This window comes from Typha latifolia, chromosome 8 (genome assembly GCF_019914945.1).
Source record: "Typha latifolia isolate L0001 chromosome 8, TyphaL0001v2, whole genome shotgun sequence".
Taxonomy (NCBI): domain Eukaryota; kingdom Viridiplantae; phylum Streptophyta; class Magnoliopsida; order Poales; family Typhaceae; genus Typha; species Typha latifolia.
In genome coordinates this window covers 1,617,770-1,640,727 of record NC_133093.1, presented here as the reverse complement: position 1 = coordinate 1,640,727, position 22,958 = coordinate 1,617,770, and the positions used below count along the sequence as shown (strand labels likewise).

At 35.0% G+C, this 22,958-nt stretch overlaps 5 protein-coding genes across 6 annotated transcripts; 1 reads left to right on the top strand and 4 right to left on the bottom strand.

Moving 5' to 3' along the window:
* Nucleotides 1–559: 559 nt before the first annotated feature.
* Nucleotides 560–3,671, top strand: LOC140793841 (uncharacterized). The gene is made up of 2 exons (XM_073145579.1): nt 560–759; nt 3,287–3,671. The coding sequence occupies exons 1-2, from the start codon at nt 621–623 to the stop codon at nt 3,376–3,378; spliced, it is 231 nt and encodes a 76-aa protein (XP_073001680.1). The 5' UTR covers nt 560–620; the 3' UTR covers nt 3,379–3,671.
* A 222-nt stretch (nt 3,672–3,893) lies between these two features.
* On the bottom strand, nt 3,894–11,018 carry LOC140793839 (nucleoid-associated protein At4g30620, chloroplastic-like). 2 transcript variants are annotated; one of them, XM_073145577.1, is made up of 7 exons: nt 10,827–11,018; nt 8,421–8,563; nt 6,834–6,934; nt 6,710–6,749; nt 4,797–4,868; nt 4,283–4,339; nt 3,894–4,201 (listed from the first exon to the last, which is right to left on the bottom strand). In XM_073145577.1, exons 1-7 carry the CDS (start codon nt 10,915–10,917, stop codon nt 4,124–4,126), a joined length of 582 nt encoding a protein of 193 aa, XP_073001678.1. In that variant the 5' UTR covers nt 10,918–11,018; the 3' UTR covers nt 3,894–4,123. The 2 variants fall into 2 exon arrangements, with proteins under 2 accessions (XP_073001678.1, XP_073001679.1); XM_073145578.1 differs by lacking the exon at nt 4,797–4,868.
* A 966-nt stretch (nt 11,019–11,984) lies between these two features.
* On the bottom strand, nt 11,985–12,963 carry LOC140793979 (chaperone protein dnaJ 8, chloroplastic-like). Its single transcript, XM_073145781.1, has 3 exons — nt 12,638–12,963; nt 12,430–12,498; nt 11,985–12,333 (listed from the first exon to the last, which is right to left on the bottom strand). Exons 1-3 carry the CDS (start codon nt 12,845–12,847, stop codon nt 12,139–12,141), a joined length of 474 nt encoding a protein of 157 aa, XP_073001882.1. The 5' UTR covers nt 12,848–12,963; the 3' UTR covers nt 11,985–12,138.
* A 1,415-nt stretch (nt 12,964–14,378) lies between these two features.
* On the bottom strand, nt 14,379–15,659 carry LOC140794007 (chaperone protein dnaJ 8, chloroplastic-like). The gene is made up of 3 exons (XM_073145814.1): nt 15,389–15,659; nt 14,875–14,943; nt 14,379–14,775 (listed from the first exon to the last, which is right to left on the bottom strand). The coding sequence occupies exons 1-3, from the start codon at nt 15,587–15,589 to the stop codon at nt 14,572–14,574; spliced, it is 474 nt and encodes a 157-aa protein (XP_073001915.1). The 5' UTR covers nt 15,590–15,659; the 3' UTR covers nt 14,379–14,571.
* Nucleotides 15,660–20,584: 4,925 nt separating this feature from the next.
* On the bottom strand, nt 20,585–22,513 carry LOC140794054 (uncharacterized). The gene is made up of 3 exons (XM_073145867.1): nt 22,217–22,513; nt 21,861–22,153; nt 20,585–21,329 (listed from the first exon to the last, which is right to left on the bottom strand). The coding sequence occupies exons 1-3, from the start codon at nt 22,308–22,310 to the stop codon at nt 20,892–20,894; spliced, it is 825 nt and encodes a 274-aa protein (XP_073001968.1). The 5' UTR covers nt 22,311–22,513; the 3' UTR covers nt 20,585–20,891.
* Between the last annotated feature and the right edge of the window lie 445 nt (nt 22,514–22,958).

The window sequence follows — 22,958 nt, the reverse complement described above, 5'->3', positions numbered from 1 at the left end:
CCTTACATGAGTAGAAAGAACAAATAAAAATACATCAAGTTTAGTTGATTAAATCATACATATGATCTGAACCGATTATACTAAATTAAAACTATTTAGAGACTTTTAAGTTCATATCCAAGGAAAAAATTAACAATGTTAAGGTTCCACGTATTGAAAGAAAGTTAGGGATGTTCAATTAGCCCCACCAGCTCGAAGCTTGTCCAATCTTCTCTTCCTCGACCTCCATTACTGTCTCTCCTCTTCAAAACCCGAGTTGAACTACCTTTGGTTCCACTATGGGCTAGAGTAGGCCGAAAGTTGGCCCAATTATTTCGGCTCGAACCCGGCCCATAGCGAACCCTACCCCTCGCCTCTTCTCTCCAAGACCAAACCCGAACTACCTTCAGTTCCGCTACGGGTTAGGGTAGGCCCAAATTTGGCTCGATTATTACCGCCCGAACCCGGCCCAGTTTTAGTTGATTGGACTGAGATTTAAGCCCATTTGGTGACGCAGATGGATCCGAGCCACAAAATCCAATCATGTGAACCCCTAAATTAATTAAAACATAGTAATGGAATGAATAATCTAGCTACAGAGAAGGATGCAAAAGTAGAGAGAGAAGCCTCGCAGAGTAGAAATGGGCGGCGGCGAAGCTAACAGCGGATTCAGGTCCCGAATCGAGCACTTCCTCTACAGCGGCGACAAGAAGCACGTGTTCGCCGGCATCGCCATCGTCTCCGCCGTCTTCGGCCTCCCGTGGTTCCTCATGAATCGAGGTATTACTCTCTCTCTCTCTCTAAAACTCAGAAGAACTCAAGTTTTTCAAACCTATGTTTTGATCGCAGAAGGGGTTTTTGTTGGTTAATTTATTTGGTTAGATCTTAGGAGCTGCTCCAATTGCTTCAATCCTTTTCTGTTTTCTCATAAAATTCGTGATGGTGGAGTCGGGAAGCAAGAAATTAGCGTGAGCGTTTTAGTTTCCATTGCATCAGTGGGAACTTTGTGTGGAACTTTTGGGGAGTCTTATTTCTAGCTTGGTGATGGTTGAGAAAACTGGGATCTTGGTCCTTTTTATTGGGATTAATCGGGTATCTTCATTTTGCGTATAGATAGATGACTGTCTATTTTACAGAGAGGAGGAAGATCTCAAATAGAATGTCATAGTCATGGAGATTCGATCCGAAAGTATTAGTTTCCATACTGTAGGATTGAGAAAATTGGAGAACCTTGGATTGTTGATTTTTCCTTTTTGTATCATACAGACTCAGCAAGTTGATCGGTTTTGGTTCATGTAAAGGATTGAAGGAGAGGTTAAGTAAACTGAGGATTATATTAATGTTCAATATGGTCAAAAGTTTCAAAAAAGATGGGCAGATTCCAGGGAGCAATCTTGTTTTTGGTGTCATGTTATCTCGTTGTAGAATTGATGTCTTCACTATAAACTAGATATCTGTTGCTCAAAGTCAGTTGGAGGGAGGTCCTTATCACTCCTTCAGCAATATTCAATAGAAGATACATGGAACATTTGTTTATTAGAGCCATTCATCATGGAACATAAATCATTGACAATATTGCTTGGGCTTCATAGAAGAGTTAATTTGAATGCATACTAGTGTAAATTGTATTGATCTTGTCACTTAGTGTGACCGTACACCTTTTCCTTTACATTCAAGAGGTCATGGATTTAAGTCTTAGAAACAGCAACCTTGGAAATGATGGTAAATTTTCGTACATTCTCCATCCTCAGACCCTTGCGTAGGAGAGAGCCTGTTTTTATTAATGTAACTTATATTATAATAGAAGAGGATGATTAACTGCAGATGGAGGTAGGAAGATAAATATAGCTAATCTTATGAATCATAATGTAGATTTTGCACATGCTATGTGGGATCCTGGTCAGGATGCATATTCTTGTAAATATAGATTCTTATATAGTAATATCCACTCTTCTGAGTTCATTTCTATCCTAATATTTGTAAGGTACAAATTCGAGACTCTAGACTCTTGTGGCTAAACAAAGTAGGGGAAATAAATAAATGATTTGGGGTCACCTGAACTATTTCTTATCTACATTTAGTATTCATGCATTTGTTGTACTTTTAGCTGTTCCCTTGATCATTTACTCCTCTCTTTCATTTGAAAGAAAACCTCTTCCTCAAATAATTTTTGTCTCATTCTTTTTTTTTTCTTTCTCATTCAAAAAGTGGTACAATATATCTGAAATAACTTTGCTTGTGCTCAAATTTGATGTGTTTTATACTTTTAATGATGATGACATGAGAAGACATGTCAACATAGACTTCTTAGAAGACCCTGTATGTATGCATCAGTACATGTTATATTGTTTGCGATATCCAAGTACGGTAGTAGGTCAGGTTGAGTGTTCAGGTTCTATCACAATAGCTCTGTAAGAAATCTCGATGAGGATGACCCAACTCTTATCCTGTTTAAACAAGAGGATCCTCATCTCACTTGTTTAGAGTTGGATGAAATGACACCCACTATGATATCTTGTATTAGGTTTTCCCTAGTACCTATTTCTTAGTCAATTTCGATGGCCATTCTTTGGAACTCTCTGAAACTGCAAAACATATATCTGAACAGCCCTAATGTAAAACTATTTGGATTGACAAATTTCATGCTATTTAAGCCAGAAAACTATTTACTATTTAGACCATTCTATCGAAATAAGTTTTAACTCCAGGAAGTTGTCCATTAGGGTTGTTCAGATATATGTTTTGCAGTTTCTTGATGCTTCAAAACATACATTCGAGTATCTAGGGTGAAAAGATCTACTAAAACCGTAGGATCGTAATCTAGAGAAAATCGATGAGCTTCCTGCACGCTCCCGCTCCCCTCTTACCACTGACCATTATTCATAAGTTTGATTCCATCTCTGAATTTCTTTATGTGGCAATCTTATTCTCTTATTAATCGAATACTGTAACCTGCATAAATTCGAATCGGAAACTATATATCAGTATTGGTGTATTGCCTGACAAACATCATTGAATAATGTCAAGCTACTTTGGTTTGTAGTCAAGTCATGGAATAGTTCAGGGAAAGATATATCCATATCTCTTGACAGTCTTAACTTTTAATTGCTGTTAAGTTTGTACAATGAATTATGCACAAATCATGCATGGCATGTTCAGTAATTGCTTTTTATGTTTTCTAACACAATATAGTTGGTTTTAAGGAATTTTAAAACAGAAAGTTTGCTATTGCTGTGCTTCTCTTTGGGCTTGATATCTGGTGTAGCTTCTTTTGCTCAGACCCTCAGCTCTTTTTGGCATCTTACAGGATCAAAGCATCAATCTCACCAAGATTACATGGAAAAAGCTAACAAGGCAAGGAGCGAGCGGCTCTCTTCTGGTCAATCTCCTCTCAAATAAAGAGGCAATTTTGCGCCACCTTACATGTGCATGTTCCAATATTCTCGGAGACGTTGACTTGATACTAGGATGTTAGATTTTCTCTATGTTGCAAGGCTACTGTTGATTATTTTTTGTTAAACATGAACGTCCGTTTTGTTTGATAGTAAGGTTCTCATTTGTATTAGTGTTGATGAGAAAGAATAACAAAGTCAAAACACTACCTGTGCTTGGAAAGAGGTCTAAGTACATTACATGATGTTATTTTATTTCATAATTGACCACTACATAATGTGATTGCTCCTTTTTTTTCAGTTCATAGCTTTTCTTCTATTATGAAATATCTGTGCTTGTGCTCCAAGACATAGCACCGCCGAACCAAGTCGAGCAGAGTCACCCACAACATCAAAGCATTTTCCCCTCGTACTCTTCTATTTGGGGTCAAACCTATAACCTTCTTGATCTTGTTGTTCAGCTAGGCTTCTTCTACCTGGCATTTAGTTTTGTAGAGAGAATTAAACCTGTCATCTTCTCCATATAAGAAGGCCTTCTCTTTCGGCATAAAAATTAAAATGTAAAGTGATGATTACTCAACTGTAATACAGGAATTTGCCTCAGTAAAACTGGTATGATCATAAAAAGCGAAAACAACCACTGCTTAAAGTATTTGATCCAACTTCTCATGAAACTATGAAGGGACTTAAAAACGGCTGACATAGTATACAAAATTGAAGTGCTGCTAAAATGCTGAGAGTTGGCACTTCCATCACTTGAGTCCTTCATTGTTGAGGCCTGGCGGCATTCCTAAGCTTTGGGCAAGATTGCTCATTCTCTCTTTCATGGCCTGTAAGGTGTTAGAGTATGAAAATTATTGGCTTAGCATATGAGAAAATAATTACTTACATCATAAGGAAGCAGTTCTCACCTGGACACTTTTCTGGTGTGCATCCTTGTATGCTTCTGTCACCAATAAAGAGAGCTTCTGCAGAGGGAAAAAATGAGCAACTATTTTTAGACTAAAGAAGCAAAAATGCAAACTATGAACGGGAAATTGGAGGGTTGGAATTTCCAATGCATAGATAGAGGCCAGTTGAAATAAGCTCGTCCAACAATCATATTGTGCTCTAAGTTTTTCCTATCTAGGAGTCAAAATTAAGGCACAACTTGACATCATACAAGACAAGATCCTGGTCAAGAAAATTGGCTCCGAAACATTAGGCTGAGTCAGAATCTCAAAATGGATTCAAGTCTAAAAGAATAACTAAGAACATGTATACATAGGTGGGATACCAAAAACAAAACTTCTCCCACTATTTTCCTTCAAAGTTATGGTACATTAACATATTACAATTTATTGAACCATCAAGGCAGGGTTAAATTGAGATTAGGTCACATTCTGTACTCTAAAGTTACCAAGCACATTCAAGAGTAGTACTAACTTCAGGGCCCAACTCCATTGCAGCTTCAGTGATTTCAGTTCGTACAGGTTGCTGGTTACCAGAAAGTGTTACCTACCAAAAGAATAAAGGTCACTCAAAATAACATTTGAAGTTTTCTCTGAATACATGAAACAAACCCATGACTGTCTAAGAACACAGATTAGAAAATTGGAAAGGTGCAAAACACACTTCCCACACATATACTGAGTACCAAGTATAGACATGTATATCCGAATACATATTTGTTAGCAAGATTGAATTACATTAACAAAGCATGGTTTAAAACAGAATTCCTATCAACTATACGACAGTAGTGTAATTTGGCATCATATATATAATCTCTGAACATGTAACTCCATATATGAGGACTCACAGGGATTAGAATGGAAAGCAATATAGATTTGGTGAAACTTCTCTAGGAGATCCACTGGGTGAAAAAATGAGACATACTTATATTAACTATTAATTTCTGTAAACTTATGAAAATTTATGAAGAAAATAGAAATTTTCACTTGTCTCACTGAGTAAAATAAATACCTCAGATCTAATACTACAAATGTGTAGTCAAATATGGAAAAACAAAAAACGAGTACATGCTCTTCTCGAAGAGGACACTTAAAAGAGCATATGCATGTCAATTATGGTTTTGATGTCATGGATACACTTCAAGTGGGTTGTCTCACACATACTTAGCTAACACAAGAACAAGGATTCTAATTTACATTGTAAGCATGTAATAATACATACATCTTCTGCTAACATCATCACTTCTTGTCACACAGCTCATTACTAACTTAAGCATGTGGTCTAGCAGCTAGCTAGATTTGCTTACAAATTAGCCTTTCATGATGTGTTACTTTTGGGTATCAAAATCCAGCAACGTGCAAACTTTGTCCACCAAAGGAGCCAAGTATAAGGCCCAGTCTATTAAGAACCTTTGCATAATTCTACTGTCAGATTCAACCATATTTGCAAGCACTGCCTTGCCCATCAAACCATATCTTGCAAGCACTAGGTTGTCTTTCCCAGCTAATCCCATTCCTTACAATGTGGAGATGTAGTACCATGATGCTCTGTACCAGTTATAGCTCAGTCACAACATACAATGGTCTACAAGTACAATCAGTACAGATAAACCCCAACCCAGCAGGTGACACATCTAGTTCTAGAGGTGTGTGTAAAGTTTAAGCCAATTTGCTGAAGGTCCTTGCCAACCATTGGATTGTCCCTCCTTTTCAACATTAAACTTTGCGAACCGCCAAGTCTGTCATGCGTTGTGTATTAATTCACTTATTACAAGTGCTCCCCTGGGTGCAGAAAAATACAAATCACACTTTGGATCCTCCAAATGGATCCAACATCTAAATACTTTTATTGATGATCTCACTATTCACTCTTATTTCCTTATCACTGCTTTGGCGACGAGTGCACAAACAGTTTCTAGAAAGCTCTTGTTCTGTTAATAGATTGTTGCCATGCCAATTGTGGAAAGAGATCGCCCCAAAAATTATGTTGGAGATCTTTGATGGATATCCAACACCAAGTACATTTTGTATATGAGTTCATCTGAGATTTCTCTTGTATATGGACACAGATTCTCAGCTAAAGGAAATTTCTCTTGGTGGTAAACCAAATAGTTACGACATTATTGTGGATACAGGCAATCAATTATCATATAAAGTATATATCTATCGTAATTTCTGCAGATACTGATACCCAGTAGGTAGTTTAAGTTCCATAAGAGACTCCACAAAATAGAGCAGAATATCATATAAATCTGATCAAGAAATAGAAACTGTGAACAAAACATATGGATATGAAAAAAAAATAAAAGAACAGTGAAATACATGGATTTTTTTGGTTAACCCCATTAGGCATTAATGTGGATATGGTTAAGATCATGCATATCATACCTTGATTAGCTCACCTTCGCAGTAGCCATCAAACTCCGCACTGTAAAAGAAGAGAAATTTATCTAAAGCTTGTCTTATGATAGGTGAGCAAGAAGATTATATCTAGAAATCCGTTAAAGCATACACTTCGAGCTCCTTTTGTACGCGCACAGCTTCAACTTGGACCACCATCTGGGCCTTCTTAACAGTCTCATAAAGATTTTGCATGTTTCCTAAAATCCCTGCCTAAATGCATTAAGAAGAATGAGAAAAGTAAATTTAGTCTCTCTAAAAAATAGAAAGATAATTTATCCATTTCATTTGGGTAGTGGGTATGTACAAACTATGATAAGATGAAAGCATTTATATCACTTACATGAAAAAAAGGGGGAAAAAAAGAACGAAACAACAATGCAGGAGGCTCCTGCCACTAGAGTCATATGAGTGGTGGGTTGGCAGGATGAGAAGCCTTAGTGCCTTACCTCAATATAGAAGAGATTGTTTCCATGAGAAGGAATAAGCATCAAGGTTATACAAGTTGATGCAACAAAAAAATCAAAGATCAGTTCCTCCCTCGTTCAGAGGCCAGAAAGGATGAGTAATAAGTATCAAAGTTTAACATAAGGAGGGTCACAAACAAGAATATCATAAAGAAGAAGCATATTTATCATTGGTTTAGACAAAAATTGGCTAGAGTTATACGACAAATCAATAAGGATTTTGGAACAGAAATGTAGCTTCAATATATACAACAGTTAAATGGTAGCATGGGTGCTAATGTATAGTGTTACATGTTCTAAATACTGCAGTAACCAGACCCATTTACTAACTTTTTCCTTCTTGTAGAATGTTTCAAAAAACATTTGACAGATGTATGGCGGTTTGTAGTGCTTAGTGGATGGCGGGCCATCATGGCTTGCCATAACATTTTTTTAAGAATAACGGAGATGTAGCAGTAGGATAGAAGCATTAAGCTTTTTCTTGATTAAGCCTTACATGGGAACTATGGGAGAGTAAAGGGGCTGGTTATTTGAAAATTTGTTTGCAGACTGATGGCCTATTAGTTGTCAGATTTGCAAATGAACATATTAAGCAATGAAGGCTCTCATGCACCTAAAACTATAAGCATTTCTGTGCTTCATTCTCATGCAATAAATAGTAATCCTTGAAGGTCCTTCCACAAAGTTATTTCATTTACATGGTAATAGGCGTTCATCAATGACAAGTTCGTAACTCTTGTTTCCTAGGTGCATATATAGAGTAAACTAGAAATATAGGATAAAATTTGAAACATCAGTACTTGTTGAATATTGGGGAAAACCGAAAAAGAACCCTTCCAAAGATAAAAGGCAATGAAAGGCTCACAATTGAAATGTCAGCTTACTTCACATCAGGAAAAGAAAAATAAAACTCTGGATTAACGATTTTTGACAAACAATAGCTTGAGCAATAGAGATGCTTGACGATCAAATAGACTTTGATAGGTTACCTAGGTTCACCTAAGCTAATGGGAAAAGAGTCAAACTTAAGCTCCGACCGTAGAACACATGTTTGAGTTCAGCCTAAGTTGGTCAAGATGAAGATACTATAGCAGCCAAGACAAGCCAGATAAATCTAATATATGGATCAGCTCAGCTCAATTTTAAGCCAAATTAGCCATAGGTGAATGTGGCACAAAAGAAACATTATAGAATTAATTTGTTAAAGAAGAATAAATAATTAGCATGCTCACCTTTGATGGAGCATCATCACTACCCTCACTCTTCTCCTTCTTTCCTCCAAATAAACTATATACATGGAGAGACTTCCGTATATGTGCTCTTTTTCCAACAGAGCATGGAAAAAATAGTCCACTACTTTTATTTAGCTTATAACCTGAAAATCATGCAGAAATAGATCATATTCAGTTTTGAAATGCTCCAATCCTCAAACCAAAAGAAAACAAGAGGATGGATGAACATTTAAATGAACATAAGCATATAGACATGCATATAGATATGTAATAGTAACCAAGTGTACCAAAAGAATCATTTAAAAGAAAATTAGCTAAGGACGTGTTTGATTGTTGGGAACTGAAATAATCTTGAGAAGTAAAAGTTACTAGGAACTTCTTAACAAATTTATAACTTCATAATGTTTAGTCAGGACAGAGAGTGTGAGATTGAAACTTAGTTTCTTACTCATTGTTTGGTTGGGGAAGTGTAAAATAGAAATTAGAACTTCAAAACAAATTACGTCTATACCCATCTTTCTTAGTTATGATCAAGAAGGAAAGAAAAAAGGACTCCATTCTTTGTCCGTAGCGGTAAGAAAAGAATTGTGTGTATATTCCTTAAAAGCCATAGTTTTTGCATGGATACTCTTCAGATTACTTCTGAAAGATTACAAGGTAAAATCTTTAATACTTTAAATATTAAAAAAAAAGACATATATACTCATACTGAAAGAACTGTATGAGAACAATAATAAGGGTATTTTTGTCTGTTTATAATCAAATTGGTGAAATTTTAATGGTTAGTTAGGTTTAAGAGATATCCATGCAAAAAGAAAGGTTTTAAAAAGTATTCATGCAAAAACCAAAATTTTAAAATGTTTAAAATAAATATTAAATTTAGAGGGGTATAAATGTAAATAAGATATTTTAGAAGGGTATACATGTAGAAAAAAAACTCAAAAAGAATATAATATGGGTTGAAACATAAAGTCTTTTAGGAACTTAATAGTCGCATACAAAATATGTGACTGGTAACTAGAGTTGGGAAGTATTACTCTCTCTCCTTCGGAGAGAAAATGGATTGGGCCAAAACCAAAAAAGTTTAATAATTTAGAGATCAGAAAAATGAAAAATCACTTCTATTCACTTCTTACAACCACGCAATAGAGAGTAACCACTTCACTACCCCTATACTTCCCAGCAACTAAACACACCTTAAGAGAAAGATCCAAATTTAACTAAAACAATCAATAAATTAACAAAAAGCTCTAAAATCCTGCAACTTGAAATTGCATGCATAAAAAGCACATTCTCTGTTATACACAGCTAAATAGCTATATTAAATACATGACGTGCATCTGTAGTTCTAACAGAAAAATCCATTAAACAAGAAAAAACTGCATAGCAGCAAATTGTTATAGTCTCCTAGATGTAAGGTCATTGACATCATAAAGATTAGGGTTCTTTATATTTTGTTTCTTTTTGTTCTTGGGTAGTGGGAGGAGTTCCACCGTGATATAGATGAATACTAAATTACTTAACTGGTTTCATATTTTCCCAGTTACCCTGGAAGGCACTATGGATGTTACTGGAAGAAGGAAAAGAGAGAGAGAGGTAGAAACAAGACTAGAAATGTGTTAATCTACAGCTAATAATGCTCAAGCAATTAGTATGAAAAAGGGGGGTGGACATCTGAACTCCTCCACTCTTTTCATTCTTCCATCCCCTTACATTTGCCTCATGGGTAACATAATCGTATGTCCTCTAGTTGGCAAAGGTAAGAAAGTTGCTTCCTTTTTTAAGCTATTATTGAGAAAGCAGTAAATTTAGGTGCTCCTTACTAAACCACATTCAACTTCAGGTTGAGCTAGAATTTATGACAATGTGATCACAGCATGAGATTATTATTTGACAATCTATTGGATGAACCTTCAATACTCGTCAGCTCAGGTAACTTGGATCCCACTTTAAAACATGCACATTATTGAAGAGAATAACACAAACTACAAACCCTCCATGTAAACATGGAAAGAATTAATTTTAAATCAACTACCTATTTCTATCTAACGGAACATCTTTTTATCAGAATTCAAGTACCACTTCTTGATGGATTTCTACTTCGAATGCGGATAGCGGGAGAAAGAAGTGCAAATTGAACTAAATTTCTAACATAAAAAATTGATTACAATTTCAGATTTTGCTATCAAATAAGCAATTTAGGGCATCTGCCCCCCAGCCAGAAAACTTAGTACAACCTTGTAATCCGATCCTATAAAGGGTTTAAACAATTATACTCATAAATTTACAAATAGATGAACAGAAACGTAGACCCATGCCATAAAACCAAATTGAAGAAATAGAGAACAAACATTCACGTCAGGTAAAAACCTAATTATCGGGCTGGGTTTGAGAAGAATCACTCACTGAGGGAAGACGAGGGAGAGAAGGAGTCTTTTAGGGCAATAGGCCGGATCGAGTTTGATACTTGGGCGGCAAGAGCACTCGTAGACGCCATTGGAGAGAAGCCAAAGGTGAGGTAAAGGAGAAACTTTTTTGAGGATAGAATTGCTCCCGATTAGCGTCATAGCTCTTGAAGTCTGGATGGATTGTATCACCTCTACATTTTACACCCTGCATTGTATGTTTATTGCGATTTTTACCCTCATCTTTCACTATTTTTACTTTTTAGGGGTCGAAATGCGAAAATCCCAGTTGGCCTCGTAACCCAAGCCTAAATAAAATGTTGGGATTAGTTACATATTAACCCCTCAACTATTAAAATATATACATATATACCACTAAGTCTCTTCGTTAATATTTCGTTACAAATTCTAGTATAAATAATTTGTAACTTTTTGACGAACCTAAACCCTAAACTCTATTATTCCTTCTTTCTTCTTCTCTCTCTTAGTTGCCTTCATGGCAAATTCAAACGTAATAAAGTTTTTATCCATCTAATTATTTAGTTAATTTTCTAATAATTATTTAACAGAATTTATGGAGGAGGTAGAGCAAAACAATTAGATAATCTAGGGATGTATACGTCCATTTTTCTTCTCTCTCTTTTTTTTCCTTTTTTTCTATTTTTTAAATTTCAAATCTTAAAATTAAACTTTCGTTATCCTAGAGAAATAAAAGGATTCAAATAAAACCCCTTTTATACCGGGGAAATAAAGAGAAATTATTAATTGAGATAAAAGGATGCATTATCTACTTTATGATGAATTATTATGCCACATATTTAAAATTAGATTCATGTAAAACTTTATAATGTTACTTGATAACATTTGATAATATATATAGAGAGAGAGAGAAAATGTTCTATTTATGATGGTATCTTTATTGTATAAAATTAATTCATGCCCCAAAATGATATTAGCTCAAACCTTATCTACTTATCTTTTACTTCATTACATAGATTTAATTTTTCCCCTCCAAATTGAAGTTAATATTTAATATTTTTTTCCAATTTCTTTCATAAGTATTAGAATAAATACTTAGAAAGATTTATGATCTGCGAAAATAAAAACTGAATTAGGTGAAAAGATTTCAATGACATATATCCACTTTCCACAAATTAGGTGAAGAAAGAGGATAGAACTGGCTTTGATTGCACACCTTTCTCACCAAAAATGGGGAAAGGCAACGAAGAGTTGCAGAAAAGCTTATATATACACTTGCTTGTTGACAAATTGATGTACATTGTCTCATGACAAAGGTCAAAGGCCCATCTCGATCAAATGTAGGGGTTGATGTGTGAGGAGTAGTCTCGAATGCCAGCCCCTTCCCATCCCATCCATTCCTCCCACAAGTCCCATGTGGGGTCATACATCCCCCTCATATGCTCGTCGTCGCCGTCGCTGCTCCATTCTTGCGGCGGCCATTGTTCGTCGGCGTCGTCCTCCGCTTGCCGCAATCTGTTCATTATCGTCTGCGAATATAATAACACCATTGTTGATGATCAGTTTTTAAGTTTGTGGGCGGAAGTCATTTTGACAAAACAGGTAACAGACATAGCTAAACTCACATCATAGGCTTCGTTGATTCGATGGAATTGAACACCGCAATTGCTTCCTTTGCAAACGTCGGGATGATACTGCCGAAGAGAAACGAAATTTAGGAGATTTTGAATCAAATAATTATCCCAAAAACTCTTCTTCTTTTTTTATCTCCACAATATCCCCAAAAGTCATGCACAATGGAAAGATTCAAGGAATATTCATTCAACCACCAACCTGAAGCGCGAGCTGCCGGAACGCCTTCTTCACCTCCTTCTCCGTCGCCTCGGGTCGGATCCTAAGCATCTGATACTGATCCGTCAAGCTCCCGACTGTGGCGGCGGCGGAGCATCTCACTCCACCACCCTTCTTCGCCGCCTTCCTCCACCTCCTCCCGACCAGCGAATCCGACCCAACCGAACGCACCATCCCCATCGGCATCGCCATGGACTGCAAAACCCTAATCGAAGACTACTTTCTAGCTCCAATAGAGAAGCGAAAGCGAGATGGCGAAGAAGCCCAATTCCATGGCGTTTATGTAGAAATCGGGGAGAGGTCCTCTATCGGATCCCGGATAATTAGGATCCGAAATCGATGCTGGCGTGGCGCCTACGAGGAGAAAAGGCTCGTCCTTATCCATTCCACTATTTAATTTACACAGGAAGCCCCGTAACTTTAATAATTTCGTCATTTCCAACCTAATTTCTTAAGTATTTATCATTTTTTACTCCGTAAAGTTAGTTTTTCTTAATAAGTAAAGATTGTTAATAATATAAGGGGTTTATTTGAATATTGTGTCTTGGGAATCTTTTGCCCTTCCTACGTCTTGTGGGGTTAAGTCCATTCGTACTGACTCGTGGAGGCCGAGATCCGTGGCACATCGCTTTACACGTGGTTGGCTGAAATTTTATCCAGGTTTTAATTCGAGTGATAGGTTTCTATCCCTACTTTTTGGGGATAACTAGATAAGCTTATCCGTTTATGAGTTATCGAGAGATAAAAGCGTCTGGTCTGAGGAAGGGAGCCCGGTTCTTATGCTACGCGGCACGTGTTCCTCGAGTGTTGACACGTGACATTTGGCTTCTTCTTTTTTTCTTTTTCAGAAAAAAAAAGGTGTAATAATACTTTTGAATAAAATTAATTGTAGAATAGACATTCCTCAAAATAGTCTCTTTATTAATTAGAATAATGGTGATTTTTTATGTGATATAAAGTGAAGTAAAAGATGAGAAAGAAATATTTTAATTTTTATAAAATTACTATGAATGCTTTTTAATTTGATATATAATAAGATAAAATAGTAATTAGGTTGATATATGATATTAATTTTAATTTTGATAAATATTATTTATATTTAAAAATAAAATTATTATAATAAAACAAACAAACGGCCGAAGAAATAAAATTAAATTAGTTGCCTTGCAAAAATTTGCATTATATTTGATACCTTCCTTGAATATTCTCTTTCGCTTTTAAAGAGAGAATGGAGGAAAAAAAGAGAGTCTCTTGTGATCGATCTTTTTTTTCTATATTTTTCTTTCAATTTTATTCTCGATAGTCAATTAAAAAAAGAATCTTACTGTATACTTAATACAATCCGACTTATTTTTTACTATTATCAGAAGATGAGTTACAAATTGGAGGGGCAAGAGATCCAACATTATAAGTGCAATTCAAAGAAGGAGAGGTACAAACTCAGGATGATGATCACTATCAACAAATTATGTAGGCTATTAACTAAACCCAACATCAAACTAGAAATAATGTTACATAAATGCTGATATAATGGTTCATCCCTTTTCTAGGTTGGTTTTTAGAGATTATCTTTGAAGAGGCTGGCTTGGATTCAGTCTATAGTCGGATCGAGTAGGATTCTAATTAAGTGGTCAGGCTAAAATAAAATAAAAATAACATAAACAAAGCAGAAGAACACAGGAAGAATCAAGCTCCAAAATCAACCCATAAGAGAGGAAATATATTAGGACAATGAGGACTTATTATAAATTATATAATATTTGTTTTTATTTTTAGTCTCTTTGACTTTACAATTGGTTAGAACACTTACAAGGGGGAAATGCCACAATAGTCACATATGTACACAAATCCAAAAGAAATCTATGTGCATTGTCTCATGAGAGAAGAGAAGAGAAAAGAGAAAGAGAAGCCCATCATCAGATGTAGGGGTTGATGTGTGAGGAGTAGTCTCTAATGCCAGCCCCCTCCCATCCCATCCATTCCTCCCACAAGTCCCATGCAGGGTCATACATCCCCCTCATCTGCTCGTCGTAGTCGTCGCCGCCGGCGGCGCTCCATTCTTGTGACTGCCATTGCTCGCCGGCGTCGTCCTCCGCTTGCCGCAATCTGTCCATTATCGTCTGCAAGCATGACAACCATTGCAATGATCAGCTCAGGTGCTAAGTTTGTGGGCAGTTGGTCATTTTGACAAACAGGTTATAGGCATAGCTAAAACTCACATCGTATGCGTCGTTGATCCGATGGAATTGGACGCCACAATTGCTCCCTTTACAAACATCCGGATGATACTGCCAAGAGGATTGGTTGAGAAAAAAAGATTTTAACTTTAGGAACGTAAATTTGTGAAGTCTGAACCAAATTAAAGTTCTCAGAATCCCCAAGCTAAAAATCTTCAAGTAAGTTTGCACAAAAGACCCTAAAGTTTCGAGATATACTCAATTTTTTGAAGAAAAAAAATTTTCAAAATTCAGAATTCGATTATTGTATCCTAAAAGACCTGCCATATCCCCCAAAATATAATTTCCCCAAGCAGTAAAAAAAATTTTAAAAAAAAATATTGGGAACTCTCACATCGATCCAACTTTTTTTTTTATTTTGATTTGAGAATGATTCCGTAGACAATTTAAGCTTATTTAACCACCCAAAATCCAATCTTTCCCCCACCTCAAAACTCAGCCAATACCAAAAACCATCGAACTCTATGCAAAGATTAAGCAACAGCGGAAGACCAACCTGAAGCGCGAGCTGCCGGAACGCCTTCTTCACCTCCTTCTCCGTCGCTCCCGGTTGGATCCTAAGCATCCGATACTGATCCGTTAAGCTCCCGGCCGCGGCGGCGGAGCACCTCACACCAGAACCCCTCTCTGCCGCCTTCCTCCTCCACCTCCTCCCGTCCAATCCAACCGAACCCACCAATCCCATCGACATCGCCATGGATTACGAAATCCCTTTAATCGAAGATTTCTTTCTAGCTTAGGAAAAGAAAGAATAGTTATTGCAATCGAGAACGCCCATCTCCATGGTGTTTATATAGCAAAAAGGAGGGAGGAGAAAGGCTTCTATCGGATGCGGATTTAGGACGCGGATCCGATGCTGGCGTGGCGCACGTGAGAGGACGAGGTCACGAGAGCCTCGTCCTTATCCTTTCCCTCTCTATAAAATAGGAGAAACTAGTAATTTTACAGTTTATAATTTACACCCTCACTTTTGCTCGTATTACAATTAAAAGACATTAAAAAATATTTTGTTTACATAATTTCCACTGAAATTTTTTTACTTTTAAAAAATTTACCGTTAGGGTTCATTTTTAACAAAATTTTATAAAATATTCGTACCAAATTATTTATTAAAGTTTACAATATAAATATAAAATATACAATGATGTCGAGCAATTTTAGATAGCTTTAGAAATATTTTGAACAATTTATACAAAGATAAAATAGTCTTTTAAAAATATAAATTTAGTTTTAACAGTAATTAGTTAATTGTAATCGATGTGATGATATTTATTTGAAAAGTTTTAAATATTAATTAGGGTGTAAATCGTAAAATTCCTAGTAAATTATAAAGACTGGGTCTGGTGGGTTTTCTTCTCGTGGACTCGTCTCATTGTTGCGGATCGGGTCGAGTACCCGATCCGTTATAACGGGTCGTTGACGGATGCGTACGTGGATCCCGCAAGCGTCCTTTACACGTGTATGGCTTCTATCTTATCCGGGTTTTACTTTACCTATTCGTAGTTTTTATTCCTACTTTTCGGGGATAAGTGGATAAGGTTATCCATACATGAGGAGATAAAAGGCGTGTGGTTTTAGAACTCCCGGTTGTTAACGTCCGGCACGTGTTTCTCCGGTTTTGACACGTGCCGTGCTACAATTATAATTTTCCTATTTTTATTTATCCAAACAATTTAATATCTAAAGCTGTCTATTTTGAACACGTCAGCATCTTCTTACTTATTATATAAAATATTAATCTTATCCGCATCAAGTCTAGATATAAAACGGTAATATATTAACGGTTTAGTTTAGACTAAATCATTGAGATTGTTATTTTAATAAATACTAAATAGTTTAGCATTTTTTCTATCAGTGTAGAAAATAAAATACATACTTATTTAGGTATTAAATCTTTCTTTTAAAAAAAAAAGAGGAGATTTATTAACTTTCATAGTTATAAAAAGCTCCGTTAGAGTCAGAAGCTAAAAACTATAGAAGATCAGGGGAAGGACTTAGTCCAAGTACAACCATAACCTACGGTTCTATCCCGCTTAGCAAACCAACAGCACATATATGAATAACTTCGTAATCTTGAAAATTGCTAGTTAGGATTTTTATATCTTCAACTAGGACCCGAATAGTCAAGGGAATTTTTGACCCTGTTTTTAAGCCGTTCACTAACAAGAGAGTCCGGATAATTTTTAGCATGTATTAAATCTATTGGAAGAACTATATAGGGGATATTATTATTAGATTTAGCATGTATTGAAATTTTATCTCTATCACGTCACCCCTGAATTAAGAAAATTTGCATATAACACTCTGTCTTTTAATAAAATTATAATTTGCATCCTATAATTTTTACTATTTATAAATCGAGCATATATGTTTCAATTAGTTATTATGTTTTGTTTTGTTTCCTTCATCATAAAGTTTGAAGGAATGCCAAAACAATTGATTCAGCACAAGTGCTAAAATTAAAGACATCAATAATCAAAAGAATGATTCAAAAGGTTGAAAAGTATGCAAAATTTCAAATTTGAATACCATTAAGAATAAAGATTAATTAATTGGAAGGCATAGTTAAAGAATAAATTTCTTTAAATACAAGATCTATTTCTTTAAATATACATGTATGATAAATGTTAACCTAAATATAAATTAAGCACGGCGATGAGCTCCTAATAACGTAGATTAGGAGTCATCCTTATTAATTATTATAATATCCTTAATTAAGAAACCTCTTTTGTCTCCTCCCCAGAAATGCCGTGGAAGATCACTCACGGTTTGATTTGTTCCTTAGATTTTGGATTGAGATTTGAAGATGTCTGTTGCTAGGTTTGATTAATGCCTGCCACATCCTTTACTAATTCTTTTTTTTTTTTTTCTTAAGGAAATTTGTATATAACACCCTGTTTATTTTTTAATAAAATTATAATTTACATTCTATATTTTTACTATTTATAAATCGAGTCCTTATGATTTAACGAATATGTGTAAAAAAATACTCGACCGTTAGATCAGTTAGTTAAACTTAATCAAATCTCTGAGTTAAGTTAACTAAACTAAAAAAATTATAAAAATATTCTTAACCAAGTCATACTAAGAGTATTTTAGTTATTTTAAAAATAAAATATATCTACTTAACGGAATATTCTGACAATATCAGTTCAAATCTAACCTAAAATATTTTTTAAATCAGATGACTCGATTTGTAAATAATAAAAATATAGGGTGTAAACTATAGTTATATTATAAAGCAGGGTATTATATACAAATTTTCTTATTTTTCAAATTATGGATTAAGAAGTGTTCAAGTTATTGTCATTACGTCTAAGATACTTGAAGAGCAAACAAATTATTTATTTAAAGTGAATATAGATGCAAAATGATCTTCCTCTATATATATTTTTTTAGATTAAGATTAAAAATAAATAAAATTTTACTAGTTCCTTATAAATTTATCATAATTTTTTTAATATTAAGGGCAACTCCCTTTTCTTCCACTCAAAGTGCTTGTCATCATCAAATACAACAAATAAGGTGAGAAAAGGACCCATCCTTATTATTATTTCTAACAAGAAAATTCTTTATGTCTCTCTCTAGTCTCTAGAAATGTCGTGGAAGATTACTCACGATTTGATTTGTTTATTAATAAAAAATAAATCTTGGATTGGGACTTGAAGATGTTTGTTGCTAGGTTTGATTAACGCCTGTCACATTCTTTACTACTTTAAAAAAAAAAAAATATATATATATATATATTCTTATTGATTAACATTTTTTTAATTTATTATCATTATGTATAATGAATAGCAAAAGACTCATTTAAAACTTTTGAACCTAATAAAATTACAATCCGTGTCCGCTGCTTACATGAACGAGCAAATTATATTTAACTCCTTGTGATTAATTTTAATTTTTTATACTTTAAATTTAAGCGTTTAACTCTATGTGATTCAGGTAGGTAGAGGGGGGAGTGAAACCGGTCAGATTAACTCCGAGTCGACCGGCTTTTATATGCCGTCGAACATAAGTCAAGATTTGATTTGTTGGAATTGGCGATAGGCATCCATAAAATGTTTGATTAATGTCTGTCACATCCTTTACTAGGGTTTTTATTTATTATTTATTATTTAAAAAATAGTTTATTTATTAAGACGTATTCAAACTTCTAAGTAGAAACTGAGCTTAGATGGTGAAAGTCATTTCACTTCTAGGCTAGGTAACAATTAACGAATTTTAAAGTTAAATCTTCATACTTTAGTTCATGTTATGCTATGAGAAACATGAATAAAAGAATAATTTGCATATAAAATACTCCGTTTTAATAAGATTGCAGTTTACGCTCTATGATTTAGCAAATATATACAGAAAATACCTTAAGTTAGATTTAAACTAACATCGTAAAAATATTTTATTAAGTAGAGATATTTTCTTTCTAAAATAAATAAAATACTCTTATTTCTAAAAATAACTAAATTGTTCTTAGTATGACTTAGTTGAGAATATTTTTTTAATATAATTAACTTAATCTAGATGTTTAGTTAAGTTTAATTAACCGATCTAATAGTAGGATATTTTCTACATATACTCGTTAAATTATAAAACTCTACTTATAAATCAAAAAAATATAGAGTGTAAACTATAATTTTATTAAAAAAAAGAGTATTATATGTAAATTCCCTAAATAAAAAAGCAAATTATAATTTAAACCCACCTAGTTTGCCCTAATTTTAACTTACAATTAGGTACTTTAAACTTAAGCATAATCTTACGAAGTTTAGATCGAATTATAACTATTAAATTTTCCATCCAAATTAATTTATAACAACTGACTAAACTATCCCTATTATCATTAGTTGCCAATACGTTCGATCATAACTAAATTGCTATACGATCAAATTAGCAAGTTTGAAGAAAAGAAAGAGCGACCGTAGATGTCGAGTTGAGCCAAAAGGTTAAGTGCTATGTTGATATTTAATAGTTCTTCATTGCCAAAAGTTAAAAGATTCACCTAGCTCAAATTGTGCCTAGAATACATATTAACATTAATTTTCAACCATTTGATTTAAATCCAAAGACTATTTAAGCATATATATATATACATATATATCAAGCTAAGCAACGAGCTAAGTCTAGCTTGTATTTGGCTCATTATATTTCGAGATCAAGAGTGGAACAAAATTTCAAGCCAAAAAAGAGCTATATTGAAAACCCCTGCTTAAATCCAAATAAAAATCTTAGCAGGCTACACATAGAGAAAAATAAATATAATTTGGAATTTTTCATCTTGCAGCATGTGTTTAAACAAAAAAAGAAGAAGAAAGACAGCGGTTTCTCTATTTCCAAGTTAATTCTTTATTTCCATGACATAGATCATATAACACCTTGGGATTACTAACCTAATAATTCCTAAAAGAAGCTATTGACAAGGAAACTCTTTTGTTTTCAAATGAAATATATTTGCAATTTCCAAATTACTTTTCTTTCACTCTCCTAATTCCCACCATTAGACCGACATTGTATTAATCCATGGAGGAGAAGAATTAAAAGTTTAATTTATGTTCTATATTTCATAAAATAATCAAACCAATCAAACAACTGATGGTTAATAAATCTGCAATAATAGAACAAAATATGCTTGAAACACCACATCACTCTTTATCCAAAACCACATAAATGTCATTTAAAACAGAGAACATGAATGTAACTGTGTAAATGGCTATATTATGCAATTCGAGTACTATATGGATATCAATCATATAGCGAGGTTTGTATAATTGTCTATCAACAAAATTACTAAGATCGACAAAGGAGTAAATTTTGCCAAGAATCCAAGTCATTTGCTAATACTTCATAGCATCTAGTACTAGAAATTAAATCCAGCCTAATCAAGCTAAAAATAAGGAAATAAATAGAACTGCACGTCTGTATCTCATCAAAGAATGAGAGCACTTACAGATTTTTCTTGCATGCACATATTTCTCCACTTCAGCACGAACTTCTTTTGCTTCTCAAGTTGGATGCTCCTCTTCCACCTCCTCAGGCTGGGAATTATGTCTCTTCCCTCTAAGGTGAGCAGCCATCATGACGGCATTATGGCATTTAACCTTACATCTCTCACACCATAGGAGCTTCTTTTTGTGTAGCACCTCGTGCATCTTTCCATCCACTCGCAAAGTTATTTTCTTCTGACCCTTGACAGGCATGAGTTCTGCCTCATACTCTGCCTGTGGTGTTGCATTGATCATGCAGTTGTTCTTGGCTGTAGCTACATTGACCCTGCAGTTTGCAAGCTTCACCTCATGTTTCTTACCTTGGAGGTGGTCGTTTAGCGAAGCTTCACTGGTTGCGGTCACCTGACAGATAGCACAGGACCATTCCTCCTCAGATGGCTTCTGGTGCTTGCTACTCCTTGGATTTACAACTGCTTTCCTCTTGGTTCCAGACACCTGCAAGTTAGTATGTAAAAATTCAAGTATATAGTCCATCTAACTGACATTACGTTCTATATCAAGGCTATCTATCTAATGTAATTCAAATATTGAGACAGCTTCATAGACAAATGTATTCACCTAAACGATGAGTTAGATTCCGTAGCTATTTACATTTGTAATTCTATTATCCAAACTGCTACACATGTAATCTGATAAACCTGACAAGTGATCTTGATCATCAAAATGGCAGACAAAGAAGGTGTGGAACTGTAAACATGCATAACAATGAGACTTTCACTATGAGAGTTGTTCTCCACAGTGAAATTATCAATAAATTACATTAATTTCAAGCTATCAATATCATTCCTTATCCAAGTAATGGCACCAATAAGCAATACGAACAGTTACAGATCGATTGAGTGCTACTCCTAATTATCTAGTAAGAACAGAACTACATTTTGAATCTAGATAAGAAATTATCTCAGGTAAAACAAAATGAAACAGGCAAAAAGAAATTAAATCAGAATGTGAAGACTATGCGAGCACCTCTGATCGCAACTCAATATCCCTAATTCTGCGGCAAGAATTAAGAGGAAAACTTCCATCCAAGCCAAGTTCCACTAGATGACTCGCAGTCGCCGTACCGAATCCAAGGCCATTTCTAGCCATAGCTTCAGGGGCAAATGGTACCGCCGCCATTGGCGCATGCAATTTCTCCACTCTCATTCGTCTGGCAGAAACCAAACCCTCGCTTTCCAACTCCCTCCTCACCTCCTCTCTCAGTATCTCGTCCCGAATCACCTCCCTGATCTCTCTTCGCAGCACTTCCCTAGCCGAACCTGCTGCTCCCCAAATCCATTAACGGATTCAAGATCAAAAAAGGAAAAATCCAAAGTTTTTACCTCGCGTTGGATGTGCGGCAAAGAAGGCTTGGGAGGAGGAGGACGAAGGGAACGAAGGATGCCTCCCGTCGCCGGATCGGAACCGGAATTCCATAAGAGCGGCAAAGGAGAGAGAGCTTTGGAAGGAGAAGCGATGGCGGATTAGGGTTAGGGTTAGGATTTTGGACGGAGAAGGTGATACTCTTGATTGATTGGACTAACAAAAGATTGGGAAAGAGGAAGCGTCGCCGAGTGAATGAGAGGGAGAGAGAAGACGAGCGCGGGAAAAATATATGAACGACGATCCAAAAGTCCTTTTTGGTAAATTTACTCTGAGAGGACCGTTATAGGTGAAAAATGATGGGATACGGATCCGGGTCCAGATCCGGATCCGAGAGTGGCGAAGTATCTACCTTTCTTTCGGTTGCCATATGGATAAAAATGCAATTTTTAAAATATTATAATCACCATCGAAATTATTGTGCTCTTTTAAAATATCATTATGTTAGTTAAATTTAACTAATTACAATTAAAACTGAACTTAGATTGCAAAAGATTTTTTTTTACCCCTGCATAAATTATTTAGAAATGGTTAAAAAGTAGTACAGTATTACAGTACAAGAAAAAAATTGATAAATACTTTACACTCTAAACTTGAAAAATAGGTAATTTAGTCATTTTAACAACAATATTTTACAAATATTCCATTAAAACTTAACCATAGTAGCAATTCTAAAGAGTCAAAATATTTGAGTCAAAAATC

Excerpts from the sequence above, each read along its gene's own strand:
- LOC140793841 (XM_073145579.1), top strand. The coding sequence starts at position 621 with ATGGGCGGCGGCGAAGCTAACAGCGGATTCAGGTCCCGAATCGAGCAC. Across the intron at positions 760-3,286 it reads GTGGTTCCTCATGAATCGAG|GATCAAAGCATCAATCTCAC; the intron begins GTATTACTCTCT and ends GGCATCTTACAG.
- LOC140793839 (XM_073145577.1), bottom strand. The coding sequence starts at position 10,917 with ATGGCGTCTACGAGTGCTCTTGCCGCCCAAGTATCAAACTCGATCCGG. Across the intron at positions 8,564-10,826 it reads CTCTCCCTCGTCTTCCCTCA|GTTATAAGCTAAATAAAAGT; the intron begins GTGAGTGATTCT and ends CATGATTTTCAG. Across the intron at positions 6,935-8,420 it reads GTGATGATGCTCCATCAAAG|GCAGGGATTTTAGGAAACAT; the intron begins GTGAGCATGCTA and ends TAATGCATTTAG.
- LOC140793979 (XM_073145781.1), bottom strand. The coding sequence starts at position 12,847 with ATGGCGATGCCGATGGGGATGGTGCGTTCGGTTGGGTCGGATTCGCTG. Across the intron at positions 12,499-12,637 it reads TCCGGCAGCTCGCGCTTCAG|TATCATCCCGACGTTTGCAA; the intron begins GTTGGTGGTTGA and ends TCTCTTCGGCAG. Across the intron at positions 12,334-12,429 it reads GAATCAACGAAGCCTATGAT|ACGATAATGAACAGATTGCG; the intron begins GTGAGTTTAGCT and ends TTATATTCGCAG.
- LOC140794007 (XM_073145814.1), bottom strand. The coding sequence starts at position 15,589 with ATGGCGATGTCGATGGGATTGGTGGGTTCGGTTGGATTGGACGGGAGG. Across the intron at positions 14,944-15,388 it reads TCCGGCAGCTCGCGCTTCAG|TATCATCCGGATGTTTGTAA; the intron begins GTTGGTCTTCCG and ends TCCTCTTGGCAG. Across the intron at positions 14,776-14,874 it reads GGATCAACGACGCATACGAT|ACGATAATGGACAGATTGCG; the intron begins GTGAGTTTTAGC and ends TCATGCTTGCAG.
- LOC140794054 (XM_073145867.1), bottom strand. The coding sequence starts at position 22,310 with ATGGAATTCCGGTTCCGATCCGGCGACGGGAGGCATCCTTCGTTCCCT. Across the intron at positions 22,154-22,216 it reads TGCCGCACATCCAACGCGAG|GTTCGGCTAGGGAAGTGCTG; the intron begins GTAAAAACTTTG and ends GGGGAGCAGCAG. Across the intron at positions 21,330-21,860 it reads ATATTGAGTTGCGATCAGAG|GTGTCTGGAACCAAGAGGAA; the intron begins GTGCTCGCATAG and ends ACTAACTTGCAG.